Genomic DNA, 23,287 nt, shown 5'->3' with positions numbered 1-23,287 from the left:
CCTGTGTTATTACCTCCCCTATATCTGTCTGATCCCCAGCTCTGTTCCCTGCTTCTACATTAATGTTTGTTTGTCATGACGCTGTTCATGTCATGTTCCATGTCTGTGCTAAATTAAATGTTCAACTCTCCGTACCTGCTTCTTTTCTTCAGCTTCGGTTCTTACACAATCAAGTTAGAGCAGCTAGCTTGTCTATCTTAGCTGGCATGCCTGCTTGTAAGGTTGGTAGACTTTAGAAAAGCTAGCAAAATACTAAATGATCTGAATAAGACACATTTCTTTCAATCTTTTACCCAGATTTTAGCAGAGATGCAGAGATTCATAGTTAGATTCTTTTTTTTAAAGATCCACCAGTCAGGATGATACAGACAGCTCAAGAGGTATGCTTAGATATGCAGATAAATAAACACATTTTTAACATAAAAGTAAGCATATTAATTATGGTTCTAGATTGCAGGAGAAAATAGTTTCAGGTGTCTGAGAAATGCTAAATTCTCTACCCCCCCAGCCATCCTCACGTACTTGGTGTCCCCTCAGACTTCCGGGGTGCATGACGCACCTGGACGGCATAATTCCCATTCAATTAGAACAAAAATTACTTGCAGACACTCCAGCAAACAAAGACAATGATTTGCAATGCCATCCACAGGATTAGAGCTTCTCTCCAGGTGTTCTGTCAGAAATTCCACCTCTGTTTAAGAAAGGTTGTTATGAAGGATACTGCAACACTCTTAAAGGTGCAATGAAACGATCCTGTCAAGCATTATGAATGCCTTTGTATACCCCATAATTTTTCATTTATGTGTATGTTGAGTTTTTGCAATAACAATACATTTGTTGTTAATTCTTTTGCTTTCAGCAATCATTAAAATTGCTTTACATGGGATGGATCGAGAGATGCGAGAGGAGTACCTGGTCGTCATTCAAGCAAAAGACATGGGTGGTCATATGGGAGGGTTGTCAGGGACAACAACAGTTACTGTCACACTAACAGATGTCAACGATAACCCTCCGAAGTTCTCAAAAAGTAAACAAAATGTCCAATTCTCTCTCCATATACTATAGTTTAGAACCCATCATTGGTAAATCTGAATGTATTTGTTGTTGTTTTGCTGCCTACTGTTTTTTAATGAATTTCCAAAATAATCAGAATTGTATTAGTTATATAGATGCATAGATAAGGGTACAACATCTACTGTTAGGGTGAAATAATCATGACGTCCTATTCTTCAGGTCTGTACGAGTTTGTGATCGCAGAGGACCTTGCCATTGGTCAACCTGGTGGCAAGGTAAAGGCAAATGATAGGGACATTGGCGAGAACGCCAAATCAACGTACAACATCATTGACGGTGATGAGAGGGATGTCTTCGAGATCACTACAGATGCCCAGACTCAAGAGGGGATCCTTCGGCTAAAGAAGGTAAGGACCTGACGCAAACTGCCCTGTCCTAGGGTTCCACCAACAACCACTTGATATCAGCTTAACAGCTTCAACTTAAACAAGGACCAAATAGTTGGTTGCAAGATGGGGTATCAAAGGAGGAAGTTTGTTCATGCAGGCTACAGGTCAGAGCTGTATATGTAGACTGATTTCATTTAGATTGACCATGGAGGGGGAAATGCTGTTCTACAACATATATACTGCAAAGCAGTTTCAATGGCGAAGATGCAGAGAGATGGCGGCCCCCCATGTACTGTACTTACCACAAACGCCTCATTTGCTAGGTTCGCCGTATTGTACAGTGCACTCTGCTACAATTGTTTTGTGTTGGCATTAGCACAGTATACATGATCCCAATTCTAGCAATTTGGCAATTTTAAGAAATAAAAAAATGTGATTGCGCTGATATTTAGGCACATTGAACCATGTCACACGCCGTAGTTTTAAAAGTCTGTGGATAGTGCGCAAACAAAGACATCATCATCTGAATTCCTCCATCTTAATGCACCTTTTGCCATTGAATTGATCTGTAAGACTATATCAAAAACAACTACCAAAAATGAACACTGTTGATTCAGTAGATGGTTAAATGTACAAAAGGGAAAACAAATGATATGGCATGTTTGCCTCCAGCAATCTAAATATTTACTATTACACAAGCATATGGAGTGTCACCGTTTGTCCGTAGAACTGCGATGATAGAAGAAGAAGCTACTTCAGGCCTGAAGTATTGAAGTGTATGCATGACTAATGGATGTGTGCTCAAGTCTTGACTCGTGGTTTGTTTAATGTCTGGAGTTAGAGCTATAGATCATTCAAATGTGATTGTATGTCACTGCATTTGGATGCTAAATGACATTACGTTAGGACATCCACTGTGACTTCCTATTGGATGAAATGAAATCATATTTTTTCTGATGATCTGCCTGGAATAGATTATACTCTACTAAACAAAATAGACAGCTTGAGAACAAACTAGACATGATCAATAAGACCTTTGACATACTTCCCTCTAGTATTTCACAGCGACAGCAGCGCTGTGGCTCTGCCTCATCACTTTATTCCGGTATACTTGGCTTGGAATCTGTTGCCTGCATTGCTAATAGCATGATGGATGAGATTGCATGTGAAAAACAGGAAATCAACTGCCTACTCTCTTCTCACCTCCACATCTCCAGATGGTGAAGTTCAGATTACTTTAGCAGAACTGGTATTTCTGCTTCCGTTCCGTCCTCTGAACAACATTTTCTTGGTTTCAGAGCCCTGTTGCACCAGCTCGTGGAGTTTTTCTTAGCCGATGTGGAAGAACAAAGGATTAAATGGAGCAAATAGCACCACGACACTCCCAAAAACAAAAATAGTTTTGTAAACTACTGTCAAATACCAAGTGCAAATTATTAAAGGTTCTTTGCGGCAAGGTTACAAAATATTGATCTAAACACGACTGCAGAAGCACAAACTAAGAAGTGACTTTGTTGTTTTGGGTTTAAGCTTTTTATCTTCCAACCCTCAGGCCTATCAGGGAATGTTAGTGGGAAGTTCTGCTTCCTCCACCAGCCAGCACTGAACTTTGATGTCTCTAAATGGCCTATATGTATACATACAGATCCTATGCTGAGATTTACGGGAATTTGAAGCATGGCACAGGAGGGCTCTGAGGTGGGGATGTCAGCAAGGGGCAAGCATGGGGGAAAATGGAGTGAAAAAGCTGTCCCATATTCATATGCACATACTGTAGCAACACAAGCCGGTCCGACACTTTCACTAAGCATATGTTCCACCAAAGTGCTGCTCTCCGGATTACAGAGAGTCAAGTGCTGCATGAATTGAACTCCCCCAAAACAATGAGTAATGGCAGAGTGGCATAGAGGGCCAATTCAAATATGGCTGACTCAGTGGAGAGGTCAGATGTCATTGAGGATGAGAATATGAATACTATTGTCAAAGTTATATTCTGAGGTAAAACTGGTAGAGTCGCTTGTTGAAACAATCATACAGTGTTAAGAGGGGGGAAAAAATACATAATTCTTCATTATAAGATTTGGTCAATTATGCATTACAATTTAAAAGTACAATTATAACTGCAATGCAGTAAGGAGTCTGACTTGTTAATTGTTGTTGTAAATCAAATACAAAAACAGAATAGAGGTGATCAGGAAATAGTGCTGAGTAGTTAGTTTAACTATTGTGGTATTCCATCCTTTGTCTGTGGTGTAATTCGGACAATTGACCCCTGTCCACTTCTAGCCCTGGGCTCCTTTGTACTTGGCATTAGGCTGGAATCCATTTTTTGCTCTTGGTCCAGCTGTTCACTCCTCTCAGCATAGAGGAGGAGGAGAAGAAGGTGGGGAGAGAAGAGAGAGAGGAAGAGCGGTTAATAATGAAAATGGTCCAAATAGCTTTTCGGACCGCGGAAGACTGGGCTGCAGGGCCCTGATGCCAGACGTGTGGACTTCAAAGCCCCCTGTCAGTCCCCGTCCCCAGCTGCTTTTCTCTCACAGCTGGGCCTGCTGTCGGCACTGCCCCAACACTGGCCTAACCCAGCCTAGGGGACCACTGGATTCTTTAATTTTTTTGTGTGAAAAGCTGGAATACATTTTTTGATCCCTCTGTGAACCCCTCTCATTCCCAAAGCCAACTCAAATCCCCTCAAGCGGCAAGGCCCAGTTTTGATTTCCCTATAAATCCTGGTTTTGGAGTGTGGAAGTGACTTGGTCCCATTACTCTAGTATTATAAGAGAGGCCAGAGGTGATTCAAAATACAATTGTGTCTAGGATGGCTACAGAGACGCCAGAGACTTATTGCAATGATTTTACATGTTGCAAATATTCAATGATGAGCATGTGTAAAAAAGTACTGGACTGTTTCTCAATGTCCTTGTGAAATAGGAATGAGACCAGCTGTTATTTAAGGGGTATGTTTCTTCTCACTGAAGTACACATACAGTAGGTATGCAATTCTCCCTAGGAAATTGCATTGTTGTGTTAGAATTCCTGACGACACATCCACTTCTATTCAAGTGATGATAATGCCTCAATAATTGCTATCCTTCAAATGATTGCGGCAATAATCTTATACCAGTGTTATCGTCATGGTAATGCATGTCCACAAAATTATATTTTCAGGTAGCACAAACCTACAAATAACATTATTTTCATTATTGCCTAACACATTTGAACCAGATCGGTGTGATATCAGATTAGATTAACTTTATTTACAGCCGTATTCTATCCTAGAGCAGATGTCACAAAACAAATTGCCAACACATGGATTACTTGAGGTGAGATTGTGGTTATTGCTAATAATTACAAATGTTGTTCCGCCCTGTGTTTGTTTTATTTCCCTACACGTTTTGATAGCGTCAGAGATCACACTTTTGAATTTCAACTCAGAAATGCTTCAGACATCAGCTGCATTTTCCCCTGTTGCTTTTTGGACATCAGTGAAAGGCATGTCTTTCTGTCATTTTCCACAGCCCCTGAACTTCGAGACTAAAAAGTCATATACACTGAAGGTGGAGGCGGCCAACATTCGATTTGATCCCAACAGCGGCGCCCCCTTCAAAGATACAGCCACGGTGAAGATTGCAGTGGAAGATTCAGATGAACCCCCTGTCTTCTCCAAGCCCACATTTGTCCTGCAGGTGGACGAGAATGCCCCCATCAACACGGTTGTAGGAACGGTCACAGCCCGCGACCCTGATGTCACTGGCAGTCTGGTCAGGTAAGAAACAAGATGTTATTCACAACCTCAATTCACCAAACACTTGTTTACCTTATTGTTTTCACACCCATATAAGGACTGCGGCATGGAATCATATGTATTTCAAAACATAGTCTTGCCACTGTGCGTGTTCCTTTTGGAGGTGAAATGTGAGCCGACGGCTGCCCTGGTTTCCTTAGGACCACAGTGTAGTAAACTTGAAAGCACAGCACAGGGAGACTTCTCTTCGTGATGACTTTGCCTGCTGCGTTTCAGTTGTGTGACTTATTCTTGGAAATACCACAAGGGCACCTTGTATAGGTTATACAGGCAATTTCTCTCCATCCACCCCGGCATTTCATTAATTCTTCAGTGACTTGCCGCGTCTCCCGGACAACACTCAACAGGTTATGTAATTTCATGGCGAACAGAGTGCAAGCTGGTAATCATTATTTGGCTATTGCCAAAGCAGGGGAGTTCAACCTGGTTCCATCTTCATTAAAAAAAATAAAAAAATAGGCATACCAAGATAACGTAACCTGTTCTCATGTTTGGGTGTCTCTTTAGTTCTTCTTCTGTGACCCCAATGCTCTTTTATGTTGCACTTTCACTACGTTTTTCATTATCACTGTGCTGTGCTGTGCATATTTATTGACATGTGCTTTACATTATGCTGTTGATCTATGTGTGATATGCACGGCCCTATTTCATTTTTATGTGAACATGTCTATCCAAGTGTCCAAAATAATTGTCATAAACGGTACTCCGTTGTACTATATTGACATGTCAGACTGGCATTTGGGAATCATATTTTTCAGTGTAATGATGTATTAGGTTGTTTTTTCCACTCGGGACTTTCTCATTGAAAGTATATTTCTGATTCCTTGTTTTCTGTTTTCAATGAAAGAGCACTTCATGTGTTTACTATTTTGTGGATAAGATTACAGATTTCGATAAGTGAATTGAGGCTGAAGGATATTATGCCAGTGTATGTAAGGCTGTCCGAAAGCTTTCAAGCAATCAGAGTTAAAGGAAGCTTTACGGAACCTACTTAGAGGCGGTAAGAGTTTGGAGCCGGATAAAGATGAATTATATTCAGCACGTATGTGGTTAATGTCACATTGCTTCTCATGTCTGCCAATGTCAAGGAAGGCATTCAACAGTAAAGCCATTCTGTTTAGGGGAAGGAAGGGAATGGCTCTTACACAGCTTGAGATGTTCCTGCCATCTTGTGTTGTTTCTCAATACTGATAAATTGCTGCAAGATGGAATCTTACTTTTTGGGGGGTATTTTCTTAAAACTGCATTGTTGGTTAAGTAAGTAAGCATTTCACTGTAAAGTGAATACCTGTTGGATTCGGCACATGTGACAAATAAAATGTGATTTGAATGTACTGTACCTTTAATGCCTCCATGCAGTCTTTTTATTTAATTTCTAATAAATCACTATGTGTGTTTATTTCATGAAAATAATTCCCCAAATATTTGTTATTATTTGTTTCCATGAGCCGTCATTGAAATTCCCAGTCTGATCGTGTGGTGTTGACACACATGTTAATATAGGTACTGTACATACACAGCCCTGATTGGCAGATAGGATCATCTAGACGAGGGGCCTTCAACCTTTTCAAGCATGAGAGCTACTTTTAAATTATGAAACATGTCGCAAGCTACTCATACATTTTTCCTAGCTTTCAAATAGGCACTCTTGGTATTCTCCCGAAATCCATTTTCTCGCTTCTAATTGACCTGGTTTGGGATTTTTTTTCTCTGTTTTTCTCTCTAAATATTACAATTATTCATAGAGAAACACTGACAATGGATGTTGTGAGTCCATGTCAATGCTTAATTCACATCAGAAGATACTTTTTAAATGTAATACCCCTTTAGAGGAGAGGAATGTGCTGGTCTAGTGATGTTTTTGCTGGTGCATTATGTCATGACACATGATTGATACAAGTAGTCATTGTATAATTCTTAATAATTGAGCCTACTTTCTAGTTTACTTTCTAACATTTCCTTGAGAATGTTTTAGGGAAACTCTTTCTGTCTACCCAAAAGACAGACATCATTATGTCTAACAGATATACAGGGTCAATATTGATGGAAATAAATAGGCAGATATTGTGTTACGCTTGACTTTTTAAGCCAATTGTGGCTACGGCACCTTTAGAAACTATTGACACCCCTTGACTTTTTCCACATTTTATTGTGTTACGACATGAATTTCAAACGGATTAAATTGAGATACATATATATACAACCGGTCAAAAGTTTTAGAACACCTACTCATACTCAAGGGTTTTTCTATATTTTGACTATTTTCTACATTGTAGAATAATAGTGAAGATATCAAAACTATGAAATAACACATATGGAATCATGTAGTAATCTATTTTATATTTGAGATTCTTCAAATAGCCACCCTTTGCCTTGATGACAGCTTTGCACACTCTTGGCATTCTCTCATCCAGCTTCACCTGAGATGCTTTTCCAACAGTTCCCACATATATTGAGCACTTGTTTTTTACCTGCACTCTGCGGTCCAACTCATCCCTAACCATCTCAATTTGGTTGAGGTCGGTGTTATGCAGGTGAAGTAAGGACCCAAAAGCGACTTAACAGAAACAGAGTTTATTCAAGTCCAAAACAGAAAACGACAAATCCTGAATCCATAACAGAAATCCTCTAGTCTGTAGAGGGGAAGGACAGGAGAAGCGGCCACAGACTGCAGGTCGCTTCGGGTAGGCGCAGGCCGTAGCTGACAGAGACACCTGCTCACACGCAGCATCTGATGAAGGCAAAAACACGACAGGACGGAACAAGAACACAGTACAGCAAACAAGGATCCGACAAGGACAGAAGCGGAAACAGAGGGAGAAATAGGGACTCTAATCAGAGGGCAAAATAGGGGACAGGTGTGAAAGAGTAAACAAGGTAGTTAGGAGAATGAGGAACAGCTGGGAGCAGGAACGGAACGATAGAGAGAGAGAGAGAGAGAGAGAGAGAGAGAGAGAGAGAGAGAGAGAGAGAGAGAGAGAGAGAGAGATAGAGAGAGAGAGGGAAAGAACCTAATAAGACCAGCAGGGGGAAACAAATAGAAGAGAAAGCACAGGGACAAGACATGACAATCTATGACAAAACATGACAGTCGGGGGATTGTGGAGGCCACGTCATCTGATGCAGCACTCCATCACTCTCCTTCATGGTAAAATAGCCCTTACACAGCCTGGAGATGTGTTGGGTCATTGTCCTGTTGAAAAAAATGATAGTCTCACTAAACCTGAACCAGATGTGTGCCTTGAAATCTAAATAAATCACTGACAGTGTCATAAGCAAAGCACCCCCACACCATTACACCTCCTCTTCCATGCTTCATGGTGGGAACCACACATGCAGAGATCATCCGTTCACCTACTCTGCATCTCCAAAGACACAGAGGTTGGAACCAAAAATCTCACATTTGGACTCCAGACCATAGGACAAATTTCCATCGGTCTATTGTCCATTGCTCATGTTTCTTGGCCCAAGCAAGTCTCTTCTTCTTATCAGTGTCCTTTTGCAATTCGACCATGAAGGCCTGATTCACGCAGTCTCATCTGAACAGTTGATGTTGAGATGTGTCTGTTATTTTAACTCTGTGAAGCATTCATTTGGGCTGCAATTTCTGAGGCTGGTAACTCTAATTTTCCTCTGCAGCAGAGGTAACTCTGTGTATTCCATTCCTGTGACGGTCCTCCTGAGAGCCAGTTTCATCATAGTGCTTGATGGTTTTTGCGACTGCATTTGAAGAAACCTTCAATGTTCTTGAAATGTTCCATAATGACTAACCTTCATGTCTTAAAGTAATGATGGACTGCTATTTCTCTTTGCTTATTTGAGCTGTTCTTGCCATAATATGGTCTTTTACCAAATATGGTTTTCTTCTGTATACCTCCTACCTTGTAACAACACAGCTGATTGTCTCAAACGCATTAAGAAGGAAAGAGATTCCACAAATTAACTTTTAAAAAGGCACATATATTAATTCAAATGCATTCCATGTGATTACCTCATGAAGCTGGTTGACAGAATGCCAAGAGTGTCCAAAGCTGTCATCAAGGCAAAGGTTGGCTAATTGAAGAATCTCAAATATAAAAAATACTTTGATTTGTTTAACACTTTATTACTACGTGATTCCATATGTGCTATTTCATAGTTGAATTCTTTACTAGCATTTTACAATGTAGAAAATAGTAAAAAAAAAAAAAAAACCTTGAATGAGTAGGTGTTCTAAATCTTTTGACAGGTACAATTGTAGACCTTTTTTATTTCTTCAAGAGCTGTTACACTAAAAGAGCATTTTCATAATTTTCACAATTTCTATGTTATTTCGACCTCTTAGTGTGGAAACTGCACTGCTTCTTTAAGTCAAGACATTTTCCCTGTATGTCTTCACAATGTGTCAGATATATAAGATATATATAAGATATATAAGATATATATAAGTCAATTGCTTTTCACCACACATGACATGACATACAATATTGCCATTGACAGTTTAGTTTATTGTATTACTTTTATAAAATGTAACTTCTATTCTGTAATGTCTTCAATTTTATCTCCTTGTGTTTCTTGTAATAATATAATAATTTCTGACAATTTAGTATCTATTTATATTATTTGTGTGTGATTTTGAATATGTAATAATGCATCCTCATAGAACTGTATGTAGTCTCTCAGAGACCTCATGAAGAGACAATCAATGCAAGTCTCAGACTGTTTTTATGCCCAGACAAATGTTATCCTTGACATACCATGCTGTTGGATAGAGTGCATCTCTATGGAGTGATAATAAGCAATGTTGTGACCATCACAGAGGTTATAGGCTGAACACTGTTAGCTTTATCTGAAAGACTAGACGTAACCAGGTAAACACAAATGTCTAGTGTGTTTGAATCTCATCACGGATAACTTTTTACATTTTTACTAATTAGCAACTTTGCAACTACTTACTACTTTTTTATCTACTTTGCAACTACTAGCATGTTAGCTACCCCTTCTCCTGATCATAACCTTAACCCTAATCGTAACCCCAACCCCTAGCCAAGATAACATTATCCTCCAAGCTAACGTTCGTGTTAACAACCTAACCACCTACTGTAGCAAACGTTAGCAACAACACATTAGAATTGGTAACATATCATAACGTATTGCAAATTCTTAATATTGTACGAATTATAAATTGTAACATATCATACAAATTGTCATTTGGATTCTATCATACGAAATGGGTGATGGACATCTACAAATGTATACATACCTTATGAAATGTAACAAAGCATACCGAATGGAGGGAGACAGATTTATATTTACTATGTTATGTCTACCGCTAAGTCCAGGTTGTGAGTAAACACCCTCACACCGAAATGACTCACTGTCTCTCAGTCTGGCCAGGATGACTCAAAGGCTTAGGGCTGGCTCCTCACTTAGACCTCAACCTTCAAGCTATACTGTATGCATTCAACCAAGGTTTCAGGTGGACTTCATCAAATGCAACACAATTCCTTCAGTGTCCTCCCATACTCTGTGAATATGATTTGAATCTTGAATGATCATTAGGCTCAAGACTTTGGGCATTACACCATAGCTTTGAAGGCTAGAGTAAGAGCCAATCAAGGGTATCATTCCAGTACCTGGTATTGATGATGCCTTTTAATAATACGTTATGGCTAACCTAGGAAGTTGCCCTAAATACCATGTAGAGAAACATTTGCGCATTGACGGAGTTGAGTGGGACATGCACACAACACTGAACCCGGTGAGGGTTTAGAAGCGGATCATAGGACTACAAAAGGTTATGGGTAATGAGAGCCAGGTCTGTCAGGTGACTGTGTAAGCTTGTCTGCCTTTCTTCAGGCCCCGCTACATCATTTACTTACCTTGACAGCTGACATGATGCAAATGTTAATACGAGGAGTCATGTAAAAGAGATTATGAAAAATGAATGTAAAATGTAATGTCAAGTAGGCTTTCTTGTAGAAAACAGGTTCAGGACATGTTCAGGGAAAACGGGAATAAATGTGTCCTTACAAAGAGATGGTTAGCATGCGGAGGACAGAGAAATTAGTTCTACATCTGTGATCCTCCCAATAGAATTACTGACCTTATATAAGACAGAAATGTCATGAATGCATTTGTTCTCTGTCTCACACTCATATTACTGGCTTTATGGCTTATAGCCAACACTAATTATAGCTATCACTTCTAACATCCCCTTTTTGTGACCCAGATGACAGCTTAGTAAATGTAGTGTTCAAACCAAAAATAATATTGACACAGCGTGTAAAAGTTATGCATGTCATATGATTGAATAAGAAATATGTTTTTAGGTGGAGAGCTGCCCAATGTAATTGGAGTCAGTTATTGAAGGAGTGGAAAGTATGAGGTGCTATTTTATGTCGTCCTTTCCCGGCATTGAATTATTCACATCCAATGATCCGCTCCCAAACACATCCTCACACCTTTGACAGTCAGCACCCATCTCTTGCATGGAACATCTGATAATTGTGTTTGCTTTAATTCTTTTCACATCACATTGTCAGTTTGATTGACACGTGGCAGAACATTTCAGGGTCGGTCTCCCTCCACGTGAAGCTGTCAAAGACTGACTGGAATCCACTCCGTCTCCTGGAGAATTCTCCCAGGTGGTTTGGACTGTCTGCCTGTCTTGAAAGTGCTCTGCGTCTGTGGAGGAGTCCTCCTGGACCTCCTGCCTGCCGTCTGAGGATTTACACCATTTCATCCCCAAAAAATTGAAATGTCATGGCTCAATACGTCTCCCACAGTTGGAATCTAGGGCAATGGCTTATTTATTTCATTTCCTGTAAGCTCTTTGTTTTCATTATTATTCTGTCATTGTTGTTTTTTTCTCTCCCATTTTTCTCATGCAGAAATGCATGTCTGTCAACAGGTCTGTGCTGATAGGGATGAGCAGTTCCACAGTGAAATAGGATGAGACCCAAGGTCATGTGTGAAGGGAGATGGGGTTGGGAGGGCGGGTGGAGGAGGATTGCAAAGACCATTGGGGAATTGGATTAGTGAAAAAGCAAGGCATTGGCTAAACTTTTGACTTGGATTTTGCTTTGAACGAGGCTATGTTTAGAGGGAGGGGCATTTAGTTTAAAGGAATATCCATGTATGTTCTGTGTGGCATTGAGAGCATTCAACTATTGAATGTATGCATTCACATGCATATGATATACCTTAAAGGCCTTGTTGCTCTTGGACACTTTGATGTTTCTAACTGGCAGCCTTAATTTAGGGCAATTCACAGTTTTTGATGGCATGTTTTTCACATGCCAAGTGTGGCAATGAATGCGTTAAAAATAAACATGAAAAATAACACCGTTTCCATGCCAATAACATGTTTTTCACATGCCAAGTGTGCACGTGTGTCCTTTCTGAAAGCGTTTGAGGGATTGGCACCCCACAATGCACTGTGACAAAGCCAGTTCTGCAGTCACAATGATTTTGGAAATGCACATAAATATTACCTTTAAGAGCTTTTTTAATGGTCAATGTGTCATCATGTTGTTGCTATTGGTGAGGTTGTTGAATTATATATAAGGTTGCTGCCCTTGAAATGCTCTTCTGTCTTGCTTCAATCCACAGAACAGGGACATCAGCGTGAACGAGGATGGTTGATTTGGATTTGAATTTAAACGCAACATTACATTGTACCCCGTCTATCTTGTGACTTTCCCACCCCTCCTTAGTATGACCCCTGTGAAGTTTTTCAAACGAGGTCAAGGTAAAGTCATAAGGAAAGGAGATAATGTTAAGGAGGATGGTAGTGTCACTAATGACATATTTGTATGGAGGGGGACATTAAGGAGCCTCTGTTGGGAGACTAAACCGGACTCACGTCCACTTTAGTTTTTAAAGAACTTCCTAAACCGTATTGCGGCTTGAATGTCCTCTCCTGCTAATCTGAGACCTGTAATTCATTCTTCGATTATAATTATTGACTTCCTACTGCTTTTCACTTACATTCATCCACAGGAACCTCTTGATGGATACATCTCCATTAGTCAGTGCACCCAAGGCATCGTCGAGAACGGTTAGCTGTGTGCTGCATGTAGAACTTCTGATGATTCTCTCTGTTTGTGTAGGTACTTTATTGATCGCCACACCGATCTGGAGAGGCAGTTCAATGTTAACGTAGATGATGGGAAGATCACGTTGGCCAAACCACTGGACCGAGAGACAGATATGTGGCACAACATCACAGTAACAGCCACTGAAATCAGTAAGTAACATTTCCAATAGAAATTGTTACACTGTTTGTGGTCTACTACATAATTAACAAAATGCAATATCCTCTTCATATCAATGCAATGATGAAGGACGAGTGTCAACTCAGGGGGGGAAAGACAGCTGCTTGTGAACATTCAGATCTGTTTACGAACACAGTTTGAACAACTTCATTCTTGCCTCCAACAAAGGAGTGACCGCCCTTCCTAGTCCTCTATAAAATAGTCCTGCACTTGTAACCTATCTCATGTTGATGACCATAGAGTGTGATACAGCTCAGTAGTCAATTTGTGGAAGTGCGAGTACATTAAGAAGTATCCAATTAACAGTTGTAAACACAAACGCCAACGTTGTTTACACCAAAGCCAGCATCCATTACGGATACAGGAACATCTGTGATCCAGGAAACTGACTGACTATACAACATCTTCGAGGTAGAACGACAAACAACTCAAACCATATGTAAAACTTTATTTGCATAACAGATTGTTTCAGGGGGACTATATGTTGTTATAAAATGTAGTGCACACCTTAAATGAGAAATGTAAAATACTTGTAACTTGCTCCCCCTCACCTTTCTTAATCAAAGGCAAACACTAATTGTCACAGCAATAAAAAAAAATAAAAAATATCCCCGTTTTCTTACATCAAAGTTATGCTATAGAGCATAATAATCTCTGTTGATATTCATGCTAGTTTTTGTGATGTCTGGTGTTAGACATTTCACTGTGCCTTTCATGACTTATGCTAAAGTGACTGTGACTCAAGACAGCAGCATCAATGAACGCACTTAATCGAAATTGACCAAAATAAATATGTCTGTTTACTATTCTTGGTGGATTGGAGCCAAGCAGGAATCCTCTCTGGCGTGAAGAGGAAGAAATGTGTTCCCAGTCCAATTCCATTGCCATTTGCCACCCAAACGGTGTCGCGTTCTACTGCTTGCACCAGTTGACATCTGACTAATCAGATTGCAATTCTTGCTGCGGTGGAGTGAAAGTCACTTTAACAGAGCACAAGGAAAATGTGGACACTTCTCTTTTTCCCCACTCTGTCCATCTATCACCTTCTAGCAAACTGTCTATTTTAGTTTCTCTCTGTTTCCCACTCTTTCTCTCCTCTCTTATGCTCACCACTGGGCATTTTGTCCTGAAGCATTCTTAAGTGTAAAATCCTCCATTTGCTCCAGTGTTATATCTCAAAACCAGTTTCTGTTTTTCTGTTTTCTATGTGACAACATGCATCATGCACATCATTGTTTTGAATGTTAGCTATGTGTATGGTCTCACAAACATACAAAAAGAGGAAAAGATGTCAACAGCCAGAACGACATCTACTGCTCCATGGACCAAATTATTAGCTGCAAGTTAGTGGTTGCAACACTTATTAACCACAATCATTTATCTCAAAAGGGACTGTCAATTATGGGCGATGAATAATCCCAATAAAAATCCAATCTAATTAAATTGCCCTTTATTATCTTTTTAGACTTCTGCTGCCGTTGATTCATTAATATGCATTTTTTTTGAACCCTCATGCATGAAACATGAGCGTGTTCAGGGGATTTCAAAAGCACTTTGAATGTGTTTTTTTTCTTCTCTCTCACCACTTCTGTTTTGCATTCTTGATATTAGCTAAAACTCAGATTGATGTGGCACCTCATCTGCCTTTCTATCAGCCAAGGGGATTTTTCTTTTTTTTTAAATAACAGAAGGAGAAAGAAAATCTGGGTCACGGAATTTACCTGGGATTTAATTTCCCGCTGTAGATAGTATCCAATGTCATTGTATTCATTGTCTGTTGTTGGGTTTTTTTGTCTATCAGGAAACCACAGCCAGATATCACGGGCTACCGTGGCCATCCGAGTGCTGGACATAAATGACAACGCCCCAGAGTTTGCGACGGAATACGAGGCTTTCCTCTGTGAAAATGGCAAACCTGGCCAGGTAGGGGGGCATTCATCAAGGCTGCTATTGTCGTCTCCCCCTGCATCTCCTCCGTAATGATCAGCCATGGTGAATTATAGCCTATTTATTTCACTGGGAAAGTACAGAGGCAGGAGTGTGGCTTTTCTCTGAGACACTCTCCTCCCCTGACACAGCACATAGAGACGGAGGGAAAATGAGAGCAGTCAGATTTGATCAGAGTGAATCATAATTCAGAGTTGTCTTTCATGTCCTCCTCCAGATGGCACAATGGATCTCTGGCCAAAATTCTGGACAAGTGCTTTGCATTCTCCTTCACATCAATCCTATTCATTCAGACGACGACAATAATAAATTTAAAACACACCAATGACCGAGATAGCTGAATTCTCATTTCTAATCAATCACAGACATACAGCTTGATAATAACTATGTTGGCAGGTAAATAGATGAACCCAGAAACCAAAAAGTGTGCCAGGTGAGACAGCACCACATTGATAACAATCTCAAATTCCTGGAATGAATGGAGGATATTTTTCATTTTCTCTTAGCCAATGTCACGGTCAGGCTTTTCGTGATGGCAAAAAAAAGTAATGGATGACCTATCTCTCTAATGGTATTGGGCTCCTCTCTTTCTGTCTGTGTTTCCACAGGTGATACAGACAGTCAGTGCTGTCGACAAGGATGACCCAATACAGGGACACTACTTTGAATACCGCCTCATCCCAGAGATGTTAAACAATCCTAATTTCACGATAAAGAACAACGGAGGTAAGGGCAGAACATGTGACTTAGAATGACAAAAAATGTCTTATATCCTGCAGCATATTAGTCCAATTGAAGATGAAATCTAGTTGGATTACCGGACCCAGTGGTTAGCAGATGCGCAATAGCCTGGTCATCAGCTATTCTTTACTCCCTAGTGCATTTTGAAAGGAAGTCAATTAGTTGAATCCAAATCGTCTGCGGGTAGTCTTGCAGCTCATTGTAGGGTGACTTCTTGAGCTGTTGCTGCATGGCAGATGGCACTACATTTGTTTGCTAAATACGGTGATTGGTTTAGCAGGCTTTCTGTCCATCCTCCGTCCCCCCGTCCCCCGTCCCCCCCGCTCTCTTTTCCATTACTCTCACTGAAGTTGTTGCGTAATGTTCTCAAAGAGCTTGGGGCGAAGAATCTTCATCTGGTTCTGTCCAACTGTTTTGATGTGAAGGCTGCAGGCAAGAGGAACTGCTGTGTCTAGTTGTTAGTAAAAGGAAAATATAGAATAAGGACATTAAATGCACCAGCCTCTTTATCTAAATGGGAACCTGCCACCATGGAAACAGGTGTATTAAGAGACAAATAGGAAAAGTTGCTGAATCTAGAGGAATTTATTTATAAATAAGAAACCACAGGCAACATTGAAGCAACATTTTCACATGTAGATATCATTATGATATTAATTCAACTGCTACAACGAATACACATATATACTTATCCATAACAATAAACAGGTTTTTACATTTGAATCACATTTTCTCAGTAAAAATTTGATAGTGTAAGAAATCACTCTTCTTGTTAATGTCTACATTCAAAAGTTTTACTTAAACCCTAAATGGTTCTCAAGTAGATTACTAAGAAAATCTCATCCATTGTTTAAAAATGGCCTTTTTGCCTTTGTGCAGATTGCCATGTCTCATTTTCGATTAATTGAAAATTATACTTTTTTTTCCAAAGTATCTCTCTTTCTCAAACAAGCATTACAGAGCTGGCTACAATTTCATTTTCATCCCCCTGAAAAGATAGAACAAATATTACAACAAATATTATGGCTGAATTCAAATGTGCTGGTTGATAAAATACCTGTATTTATGGGAAAGATGTTTGAAAAGGGAAAAGTATTTATCTTCAACAAGTAATCTGTGGATTCTGTTCGATTAAATAGATTGAAATTGTACGTTAAACATCATCACAGCATAGTTGAATGGTATGTGTTGAGTAGAAACACGAAGTGGGTGGCCAGCAGAGATAGATGGGATGGGCTGAGGGAAGCTGAGGGTTGGGATGTGGAATTGGAAGTGGGAGTGAAGTTGCTGTGCGGGAGATAGAATGATGGTCAAAGATAAAAGTTTTTTGTTGTTTTTGTTTTAAAAAACATAATAAAAAGTCCGTTTGAATGACACTGAGGGCCAGTGTTTTTACAGCTAATGCCGGTTTGTCTGAGGCTGATGCCGTGCAGGTGTTTGTACACATGCATATACACACACTCTCATAAAAATAAACGCATACAAGAACACATGTAATAGTGCCAGACATGCACAAACATATACAGTTGGCATTGCTGTTATGATTTCAGTTGTCCTTGATGTCCTTTGTTTTTTTGCATTGTTTGCTGTTTTCTTCTGTCTTTTTCTTTTTTCTCTTTACCTCGTTCTCTTCGTTGTTAGAATATTGGGGGGGTTCTAGGGGGTGGGGAATGGAATTAATTACATTTTGTATTTATTATTTTTCTTCTTGGGGGGGAACTGTGGGTGGGGTCTCGAATGGTTGAGGGACAGCTATTGGGGAACGGTGGGGGGGGGGATCTTGGAGGGTTCGGGTTCACGTTTTTTTTGGCCTGGTGGGAGATCTGTCAACGTGCCCTTGAGTAGGGCATTGCTTCTGTGTGTCGCTCTGAATGGGAGTCTGTTGGATGACTGGTATCATGTAGTTGTTGAGCGGCTTCACTGCAAGTATATTGTATGTTTCGGATATTCAATAAAATAAATACATACAATATAAATAAATAAATATAAATATGTTTAAAAAATGTCTACATCTAGCTGTTGTGAAGTGTCAGTATTCTACATGAGAAATATAGGCACAGCACTTGTATGACTATTTCCACTATTTGCCTGCACAGAGCAGGCAAAGCCACTCCAGTGAAAAGTAGCAGACCCTTTGAACTTTGACCCTTTGTGCTGGTTTGTTTGTGACGGTGACTCTAATTGCAGTGAATGTGCTGTGGAGAGGATATGTGCTGTGGAGAGGATAGGGTTAGCCAGGGCCAGGGTCAGCCAGCTAGGATATTCTACTGCACACAAGCTGTTCAGGCTTTAACCCAATACTTCAGAGAAATGTTCAGGTATGTAATGTGATAAATGATGCACTTAAGATTGACACGATAGGAACCAGCATTTTACCAGGCGCTCTTATCCAAAGCAACTTACAGTAGTGGTCTCTCGTGGGAATCGAACCCACAATCCTGCCGTTGCAAGGGCCATGCTCTACCAACAGAGACACACACCGATTGTACAAAACAGGTGAATCCAGGTGAAAGCTATGATCCCTTATTGAGGTCACCTGTTAAATCCACTTTAATCATTGTAGATGAAGGGGAGGAGAAGGATTTTTTAAAAGTCTATAGACAATTGAGACATGGATTGTGTATGTGTGCTATTCAGAGGACGAATGGGCAAGACAAAAGATTGAAGTGTTTTTGAACGGGGTATGGTTGTGGGTACCAGATGCATCTGTTTGAGTGGGTCAATAAAGGAAAGAGAAAGGGGAAGAGGAATACCTAGTCAGTTGTCCAACTGAATGAATTGTCACGCTGCTGTGTTTTTCATGCTCAACAGTTTCCCATGCGTATCAAGAATGGTCCACCACCCAAAGGACATCCAGCCAACACGACTATAGGAAGCATTGGAGTCGACGTGGGCCTTCAGGCTTGATTGCTAATGTTTCACGTCTCTCTGTCACACATGCTCAGACAGAGGGTAGACAATTAAACTGCCCTCGTGGAGAAAGCACATTAATTTCACATGTGAACACGTGAAGTGTTCCCAAAAACACGTTCTCATGTGATCACGTGATGTCATGTGAAGTTATTGTGATAACATTCGGCAACATGTAAAGGCTACATGTGATAATATGAAACTACACGTGCTGACATGTGATCACAATAACTGTCTTCCAAAAGCACGTTTTCACATGATTTCAAATGTGAACCTTCACGTGAAATCATTTTGCTTTTTTTTTCGTTACACCAACTTGAGTAGACTCTTTACAGGAATAAAAGTGTTTGACAATATGTGGGTGAGTGGATATTATTAGCTAGATAATGAACACAGAGCTCACAGAAGTGTCATCAAAGAGTCCCTGGCACCTCTCGGAGTTGCCTTGTACCATCTTCTAAGTCAGTGCCGCACTCACCTCTCTTCATTTCCACATCTTAATATGGGTTTGACAGAATAGGATTCAATCGCTTACAGAGTTCTGCTATTAGAATATGGTGAGGAGGAAGGTGACTGAAAGCCATCGGCAGAGTATACACGTGAGACCACAAAACAAATGGCAGGCCAATGCAACATGCTGTTTTTCTATCGTCAATTTGGAATTGCCCCCCAAAAAAAAAAAAAAAAAAAATGTTACTGGATTGCAAAACATTTTGGTTTGTCACTACAAAAATACACGCTCTTACTCAACGGAAGCTAATTTGCTAGATGTTTTTTTGTTTACAACTGCTTTCTCTCCCCACAGACAACTCTATCAGTGTTTTAGCCAAGCATGACACCTTCCGGCGCCAGAAACAGGAGATGTACTTCCTGCCCATAATTGTGACTGACAATGGAAATCCTCCAATGAGCAGCACTAACACGTTGACCATCCGGGTGTGTGGATGCAGCAGGGAGGGAATAGTCCAGTCATGCAACGTGGAGGCCTATGTCCTACCCATTGGCCTCAGCATGGGAGCTTTGATTGCCATTCTGGCCTGCATAATACTACTTTTAGGTAAGATAATACTGATACTTTATACCATTTGATTACATCTGAAAAATACAGACGTGCAACACTGGTAAACTTCTACAAACATTGTCTTTGTGAGCACATGACTTTGACATGTCCTCTTGTTCGGCAGTTATAGTGGTGCTGTTTGTGACGCTCAGAAGACACAAGAACAAGCCACTTATCATCAAAGATGACGAAGATGTGAGGGAGAACATCATCCGCTATGACGATGAGGGGGGTGGAGAAGAAGATACTGAGGCCTTTGACATTGCCACACTGCAGAACCCTGATGGAATCAATGGCTACCTGCCCCGCAAGGATATCAAGCCGGACCTGCAGTTCATGCCAAGGCAGAGTAGTGGCCCTAACGGTGTGGATGTGGATGAGTTCATCAATGTCAGACTCCATGAGGCGGACAACGATCCCACAGCCCCTCCCTACGACTCCATTCAGATCTATGGCTATGAGGGCCGGGGCTCCATTGCTGGGTCTCTGAGCTCCCTTGAGACTGCGTCCTCAGACTCAGACCAGAACTATGACTACCTCAGAGAGTGGGGTCCGCGTTTCAGAAGACTTGGGGAGCTCTACTCAGTGGGTGAAAGTGATAAGGAGACTTGACCTTTGATCTGTAGAGACCCTTTGATTTTGTCCACATACTTGTGTATTATGCTAGGGTTTGCCGGCTTTTAGAATCAGCTGTTTAAAAAAGGGGGCCACCTTTCGTACTCTTAGATTGAAGTATAACGTTCATCATCTATCACATCAAGCGCTTTGTATTGTTGAGCCAAACTTAACAATGTCTATATTAGGAGGTCTATGATTCTTGTGGAGTGTAACTTAGATTCCGTTGTGGAGTGTCTAGCAGTATTTTGGGTATTTGTCATTTGCTGTGACTGACAGAAGCATAAAGACCTGGATTCTTGGTAGTTGCCTGATGAAAGAAGAGAGAGGGATTGTGTGATCTACAGCCTTCTTGGACAACGTGGAGATTCAACCACAGAACAATGGCACTACTGAGTGGCCCTCATCTCAGATCTCTACCCACCACCCAGCTAATCAAAGATAAAATAGGAAACTAAAAGAGAAAGCAATATTTGATCGACATTACAATGTTGAATGTATGTATGATTTGAAAAAGCGAAATGAGAACCACCAATATTGGCTTCAAAATTAATTAGTTTAGATATCATTTGATACCAGGTGGCCACATTTATAAACTGTCTGAGCCAGACGGCTTGCTTTATACAACTATTTGTATTTACACGCTCCAAGTGTGGTTTGCAAATATTATTAGCCTATAAAAGACTAAAGCGAAAGACAAAAAAAGAGAAATGTAGAAACTTTGAGGCCTTCTTTTTACAGAAGCAAGCATTAAAATACAATTGTATTCACATGTTTTTTGAAAATGATCGTGTTGATTCCTCATTATCGTTGTATGATTTGTTTTTGTTTTATATATCTGTTCTTATTTGCGTTTGTTACTGTGCTACAGGTTATAAGTGAGTGAGAGTTTAGAATGATCCCTTTTCTCAACTTTTCTTTCCACCACTGAAGCTATTTCATCACAGCTGAACTTGTTGTTTGGATATTGCTGTTAATATAGTATACAGAGAACACGAATTACTGTATAGTAAAATATTGGACGGAAAAGGAACTTTTACATATACAATTAATGTATACTGTTTATCATTATTCTGTATACAGAGTTACCAGTAACCATATAAGCACAATAGCTGGGATAATTTAATTGATGTGAATATTCGACCCCTCAATTTTATTTAGGACCCACGGGTAACAAAACCCATAAAAATAAAATACAGACTCTTGCATATTGTGCTACACTGTATGATATTATACAAAAAATACATGTACATAGAGTTACTGATAATGTCCTCAACTTTCATTGAGGTGGTAGGTTTTGTCTATGCACGTTAGCTCTTGCACATGAGAATCTAAAATGGCACTACAGCTGCGTGCATACTCAATTTGTACTGATACAGTATATGGCAGTTCTCAGTAGACTTAACAATATATATGAAAGTCTTACATGCAGATCATATTTTCTACTGTGCTTTAACGCTTATAAATGTGTATGTTTAATTATTTACTCCCTGTAATGTAATCTAAGATACCCTGTATTGTTTCCTACTTTGTGAAATATATTTTTATAAATATTGCTGAATGAGTTTGGCTTTCTTCAGCAGCTAAGATGGTTGGAATAAGAGAGTTTTGCACAGTTCCTACTTGAATTATCTATGTCCGTCATTGTGCATGAGGAAGTACCAATACCAATGTCAACATGTCACATATCTTATAATTAGGAAGAATTTATTTGGCAGTTGATGCACTGACTGGTTTTAAAACCTACAGTCAGACCCAAAATTATTGGCACCCTTGGTATCTTGTTCAAACAAGTTAGTATCTAATTTGAACGACTTAATTGTTATTGTGTAATTAGGCCTCATTTTGTGATGCAGGCCCAGTTGTGTTTGTCCTTTGCTGCAATCATTCATTTACTGATGCCATCCACTGATATGATTATTCATTGACAGTTCTTTGATAGGGCCTGTAAGTGGGGAAAACAAGATCTCACGTTTTACCAATTTTGACTTCAGATTCTGACGTTTATCCACTTTTCTCCAAACGTTTTGGAGTTGCTCAGCATCATCTTTCATTAATTCTCAATGCTTAAGTTAAGGTTTACATTTTTGGATAGGGCAACAAACAAAAAACTACACTTACATTTAGGCATTCATTCTGAATGGTTAAAGTAAGAGATAAGGTTTGGGATAGGGTTCAAACAAAAACATCAAACAAGTGTCTTCCACTGGGATTGAACATGCAACCTTCGGAAGGATGAACTTAGTATCTCGAATGACTTAGTATCTCGTTTGAATGACTAAGTCATGACTAAGTCATTCAAAAAAGAACAATGTTGCTTTAGGGCTTCCATAGAATAAGCCAAAAACATTGTATAAAATAAATAATACAAATACTGAGCTATATTGTGTGCACGTTTTTGGGGGAAAATTGGATTTGGTATTTTTTATGTCTTTTCTATGATATACAGTTGCTCAGGGGAAGAGATTTTGTTTTACCTTTAAATACCTCACCTTGCGAGGATAATGGCACTGAGGTGTTTTCTAAAATGTTTATTGAGATTGGAGAATAC

The 23,287-nt window shown here is 39.9% G+C and overlaps 1 protein-coding gene across 1 annotated transcript in view; it reads left to right on the top strand.

The window, feature by feature from the left end:
* LOC124035091 (cadherin-8-like) overlaps positions 1-22,291 on the top strand; it is a 92,317-nt gene extending 70,026 nt beyond the window's left edge. Inside the window, exons 5-12 of the mRNA XM_046348508.1 lie at positions 860-1,027; positions 1,234-1,421; positions 4,919-5,166; positions 13,299-13,435; positions 15,265-15,386; positions 16,019-16,136; positions 19,867-20,118; positions 20,246-22,291. Coding sequence (XP_046204464.1) covers positions 860-1,027; positions 1,234-1,421; positions 4,919-5,166; positions 13,299-13,435; positions 15,265-15,386; positions 16,019-16,136; positions 19,867-20,118; positions 20,246-20,733 — 1,721 coding nt within the window. The 3' untranslated portion in view covers positions 20,734-22,291. The remainder of the gene's footprint in view (positions 1-859; positions 1,028-1,233; positions 1,422-4,918; positions 5,167-13,298; positions 13,436-15,264; positions 15,387-16,018; positions 16,137-19,866; positions 20,119-20,245) is intronic.
* Positions 22,292-23,287: the final 996 nt, after the last annotated feature.

This window comes from Oncorhynchus gorbuscha, linkage group LG05 (genome assembly GCF_021184085.1).
Source record: "Oncorhynchus gorbuscha isolate QuinsamMale2020 ecotype Even-year linkage group LG05, OgorEven_v1.0, whole genome shotgun sequence".
In the NCBI taxonomy this organism is placed as follows: Eukaryota; Metazoa; Chordata; class Actinopteri; order Salmoniformes; family Salmonidae; genus Oncorhynchus; species Oncorhynchus gorbuscha.
The sequence above is the reverse complement of the archived record's forward strand: the minus strand, read 5'-3'. Positions and strand labels throughout refer to the sequence as shown.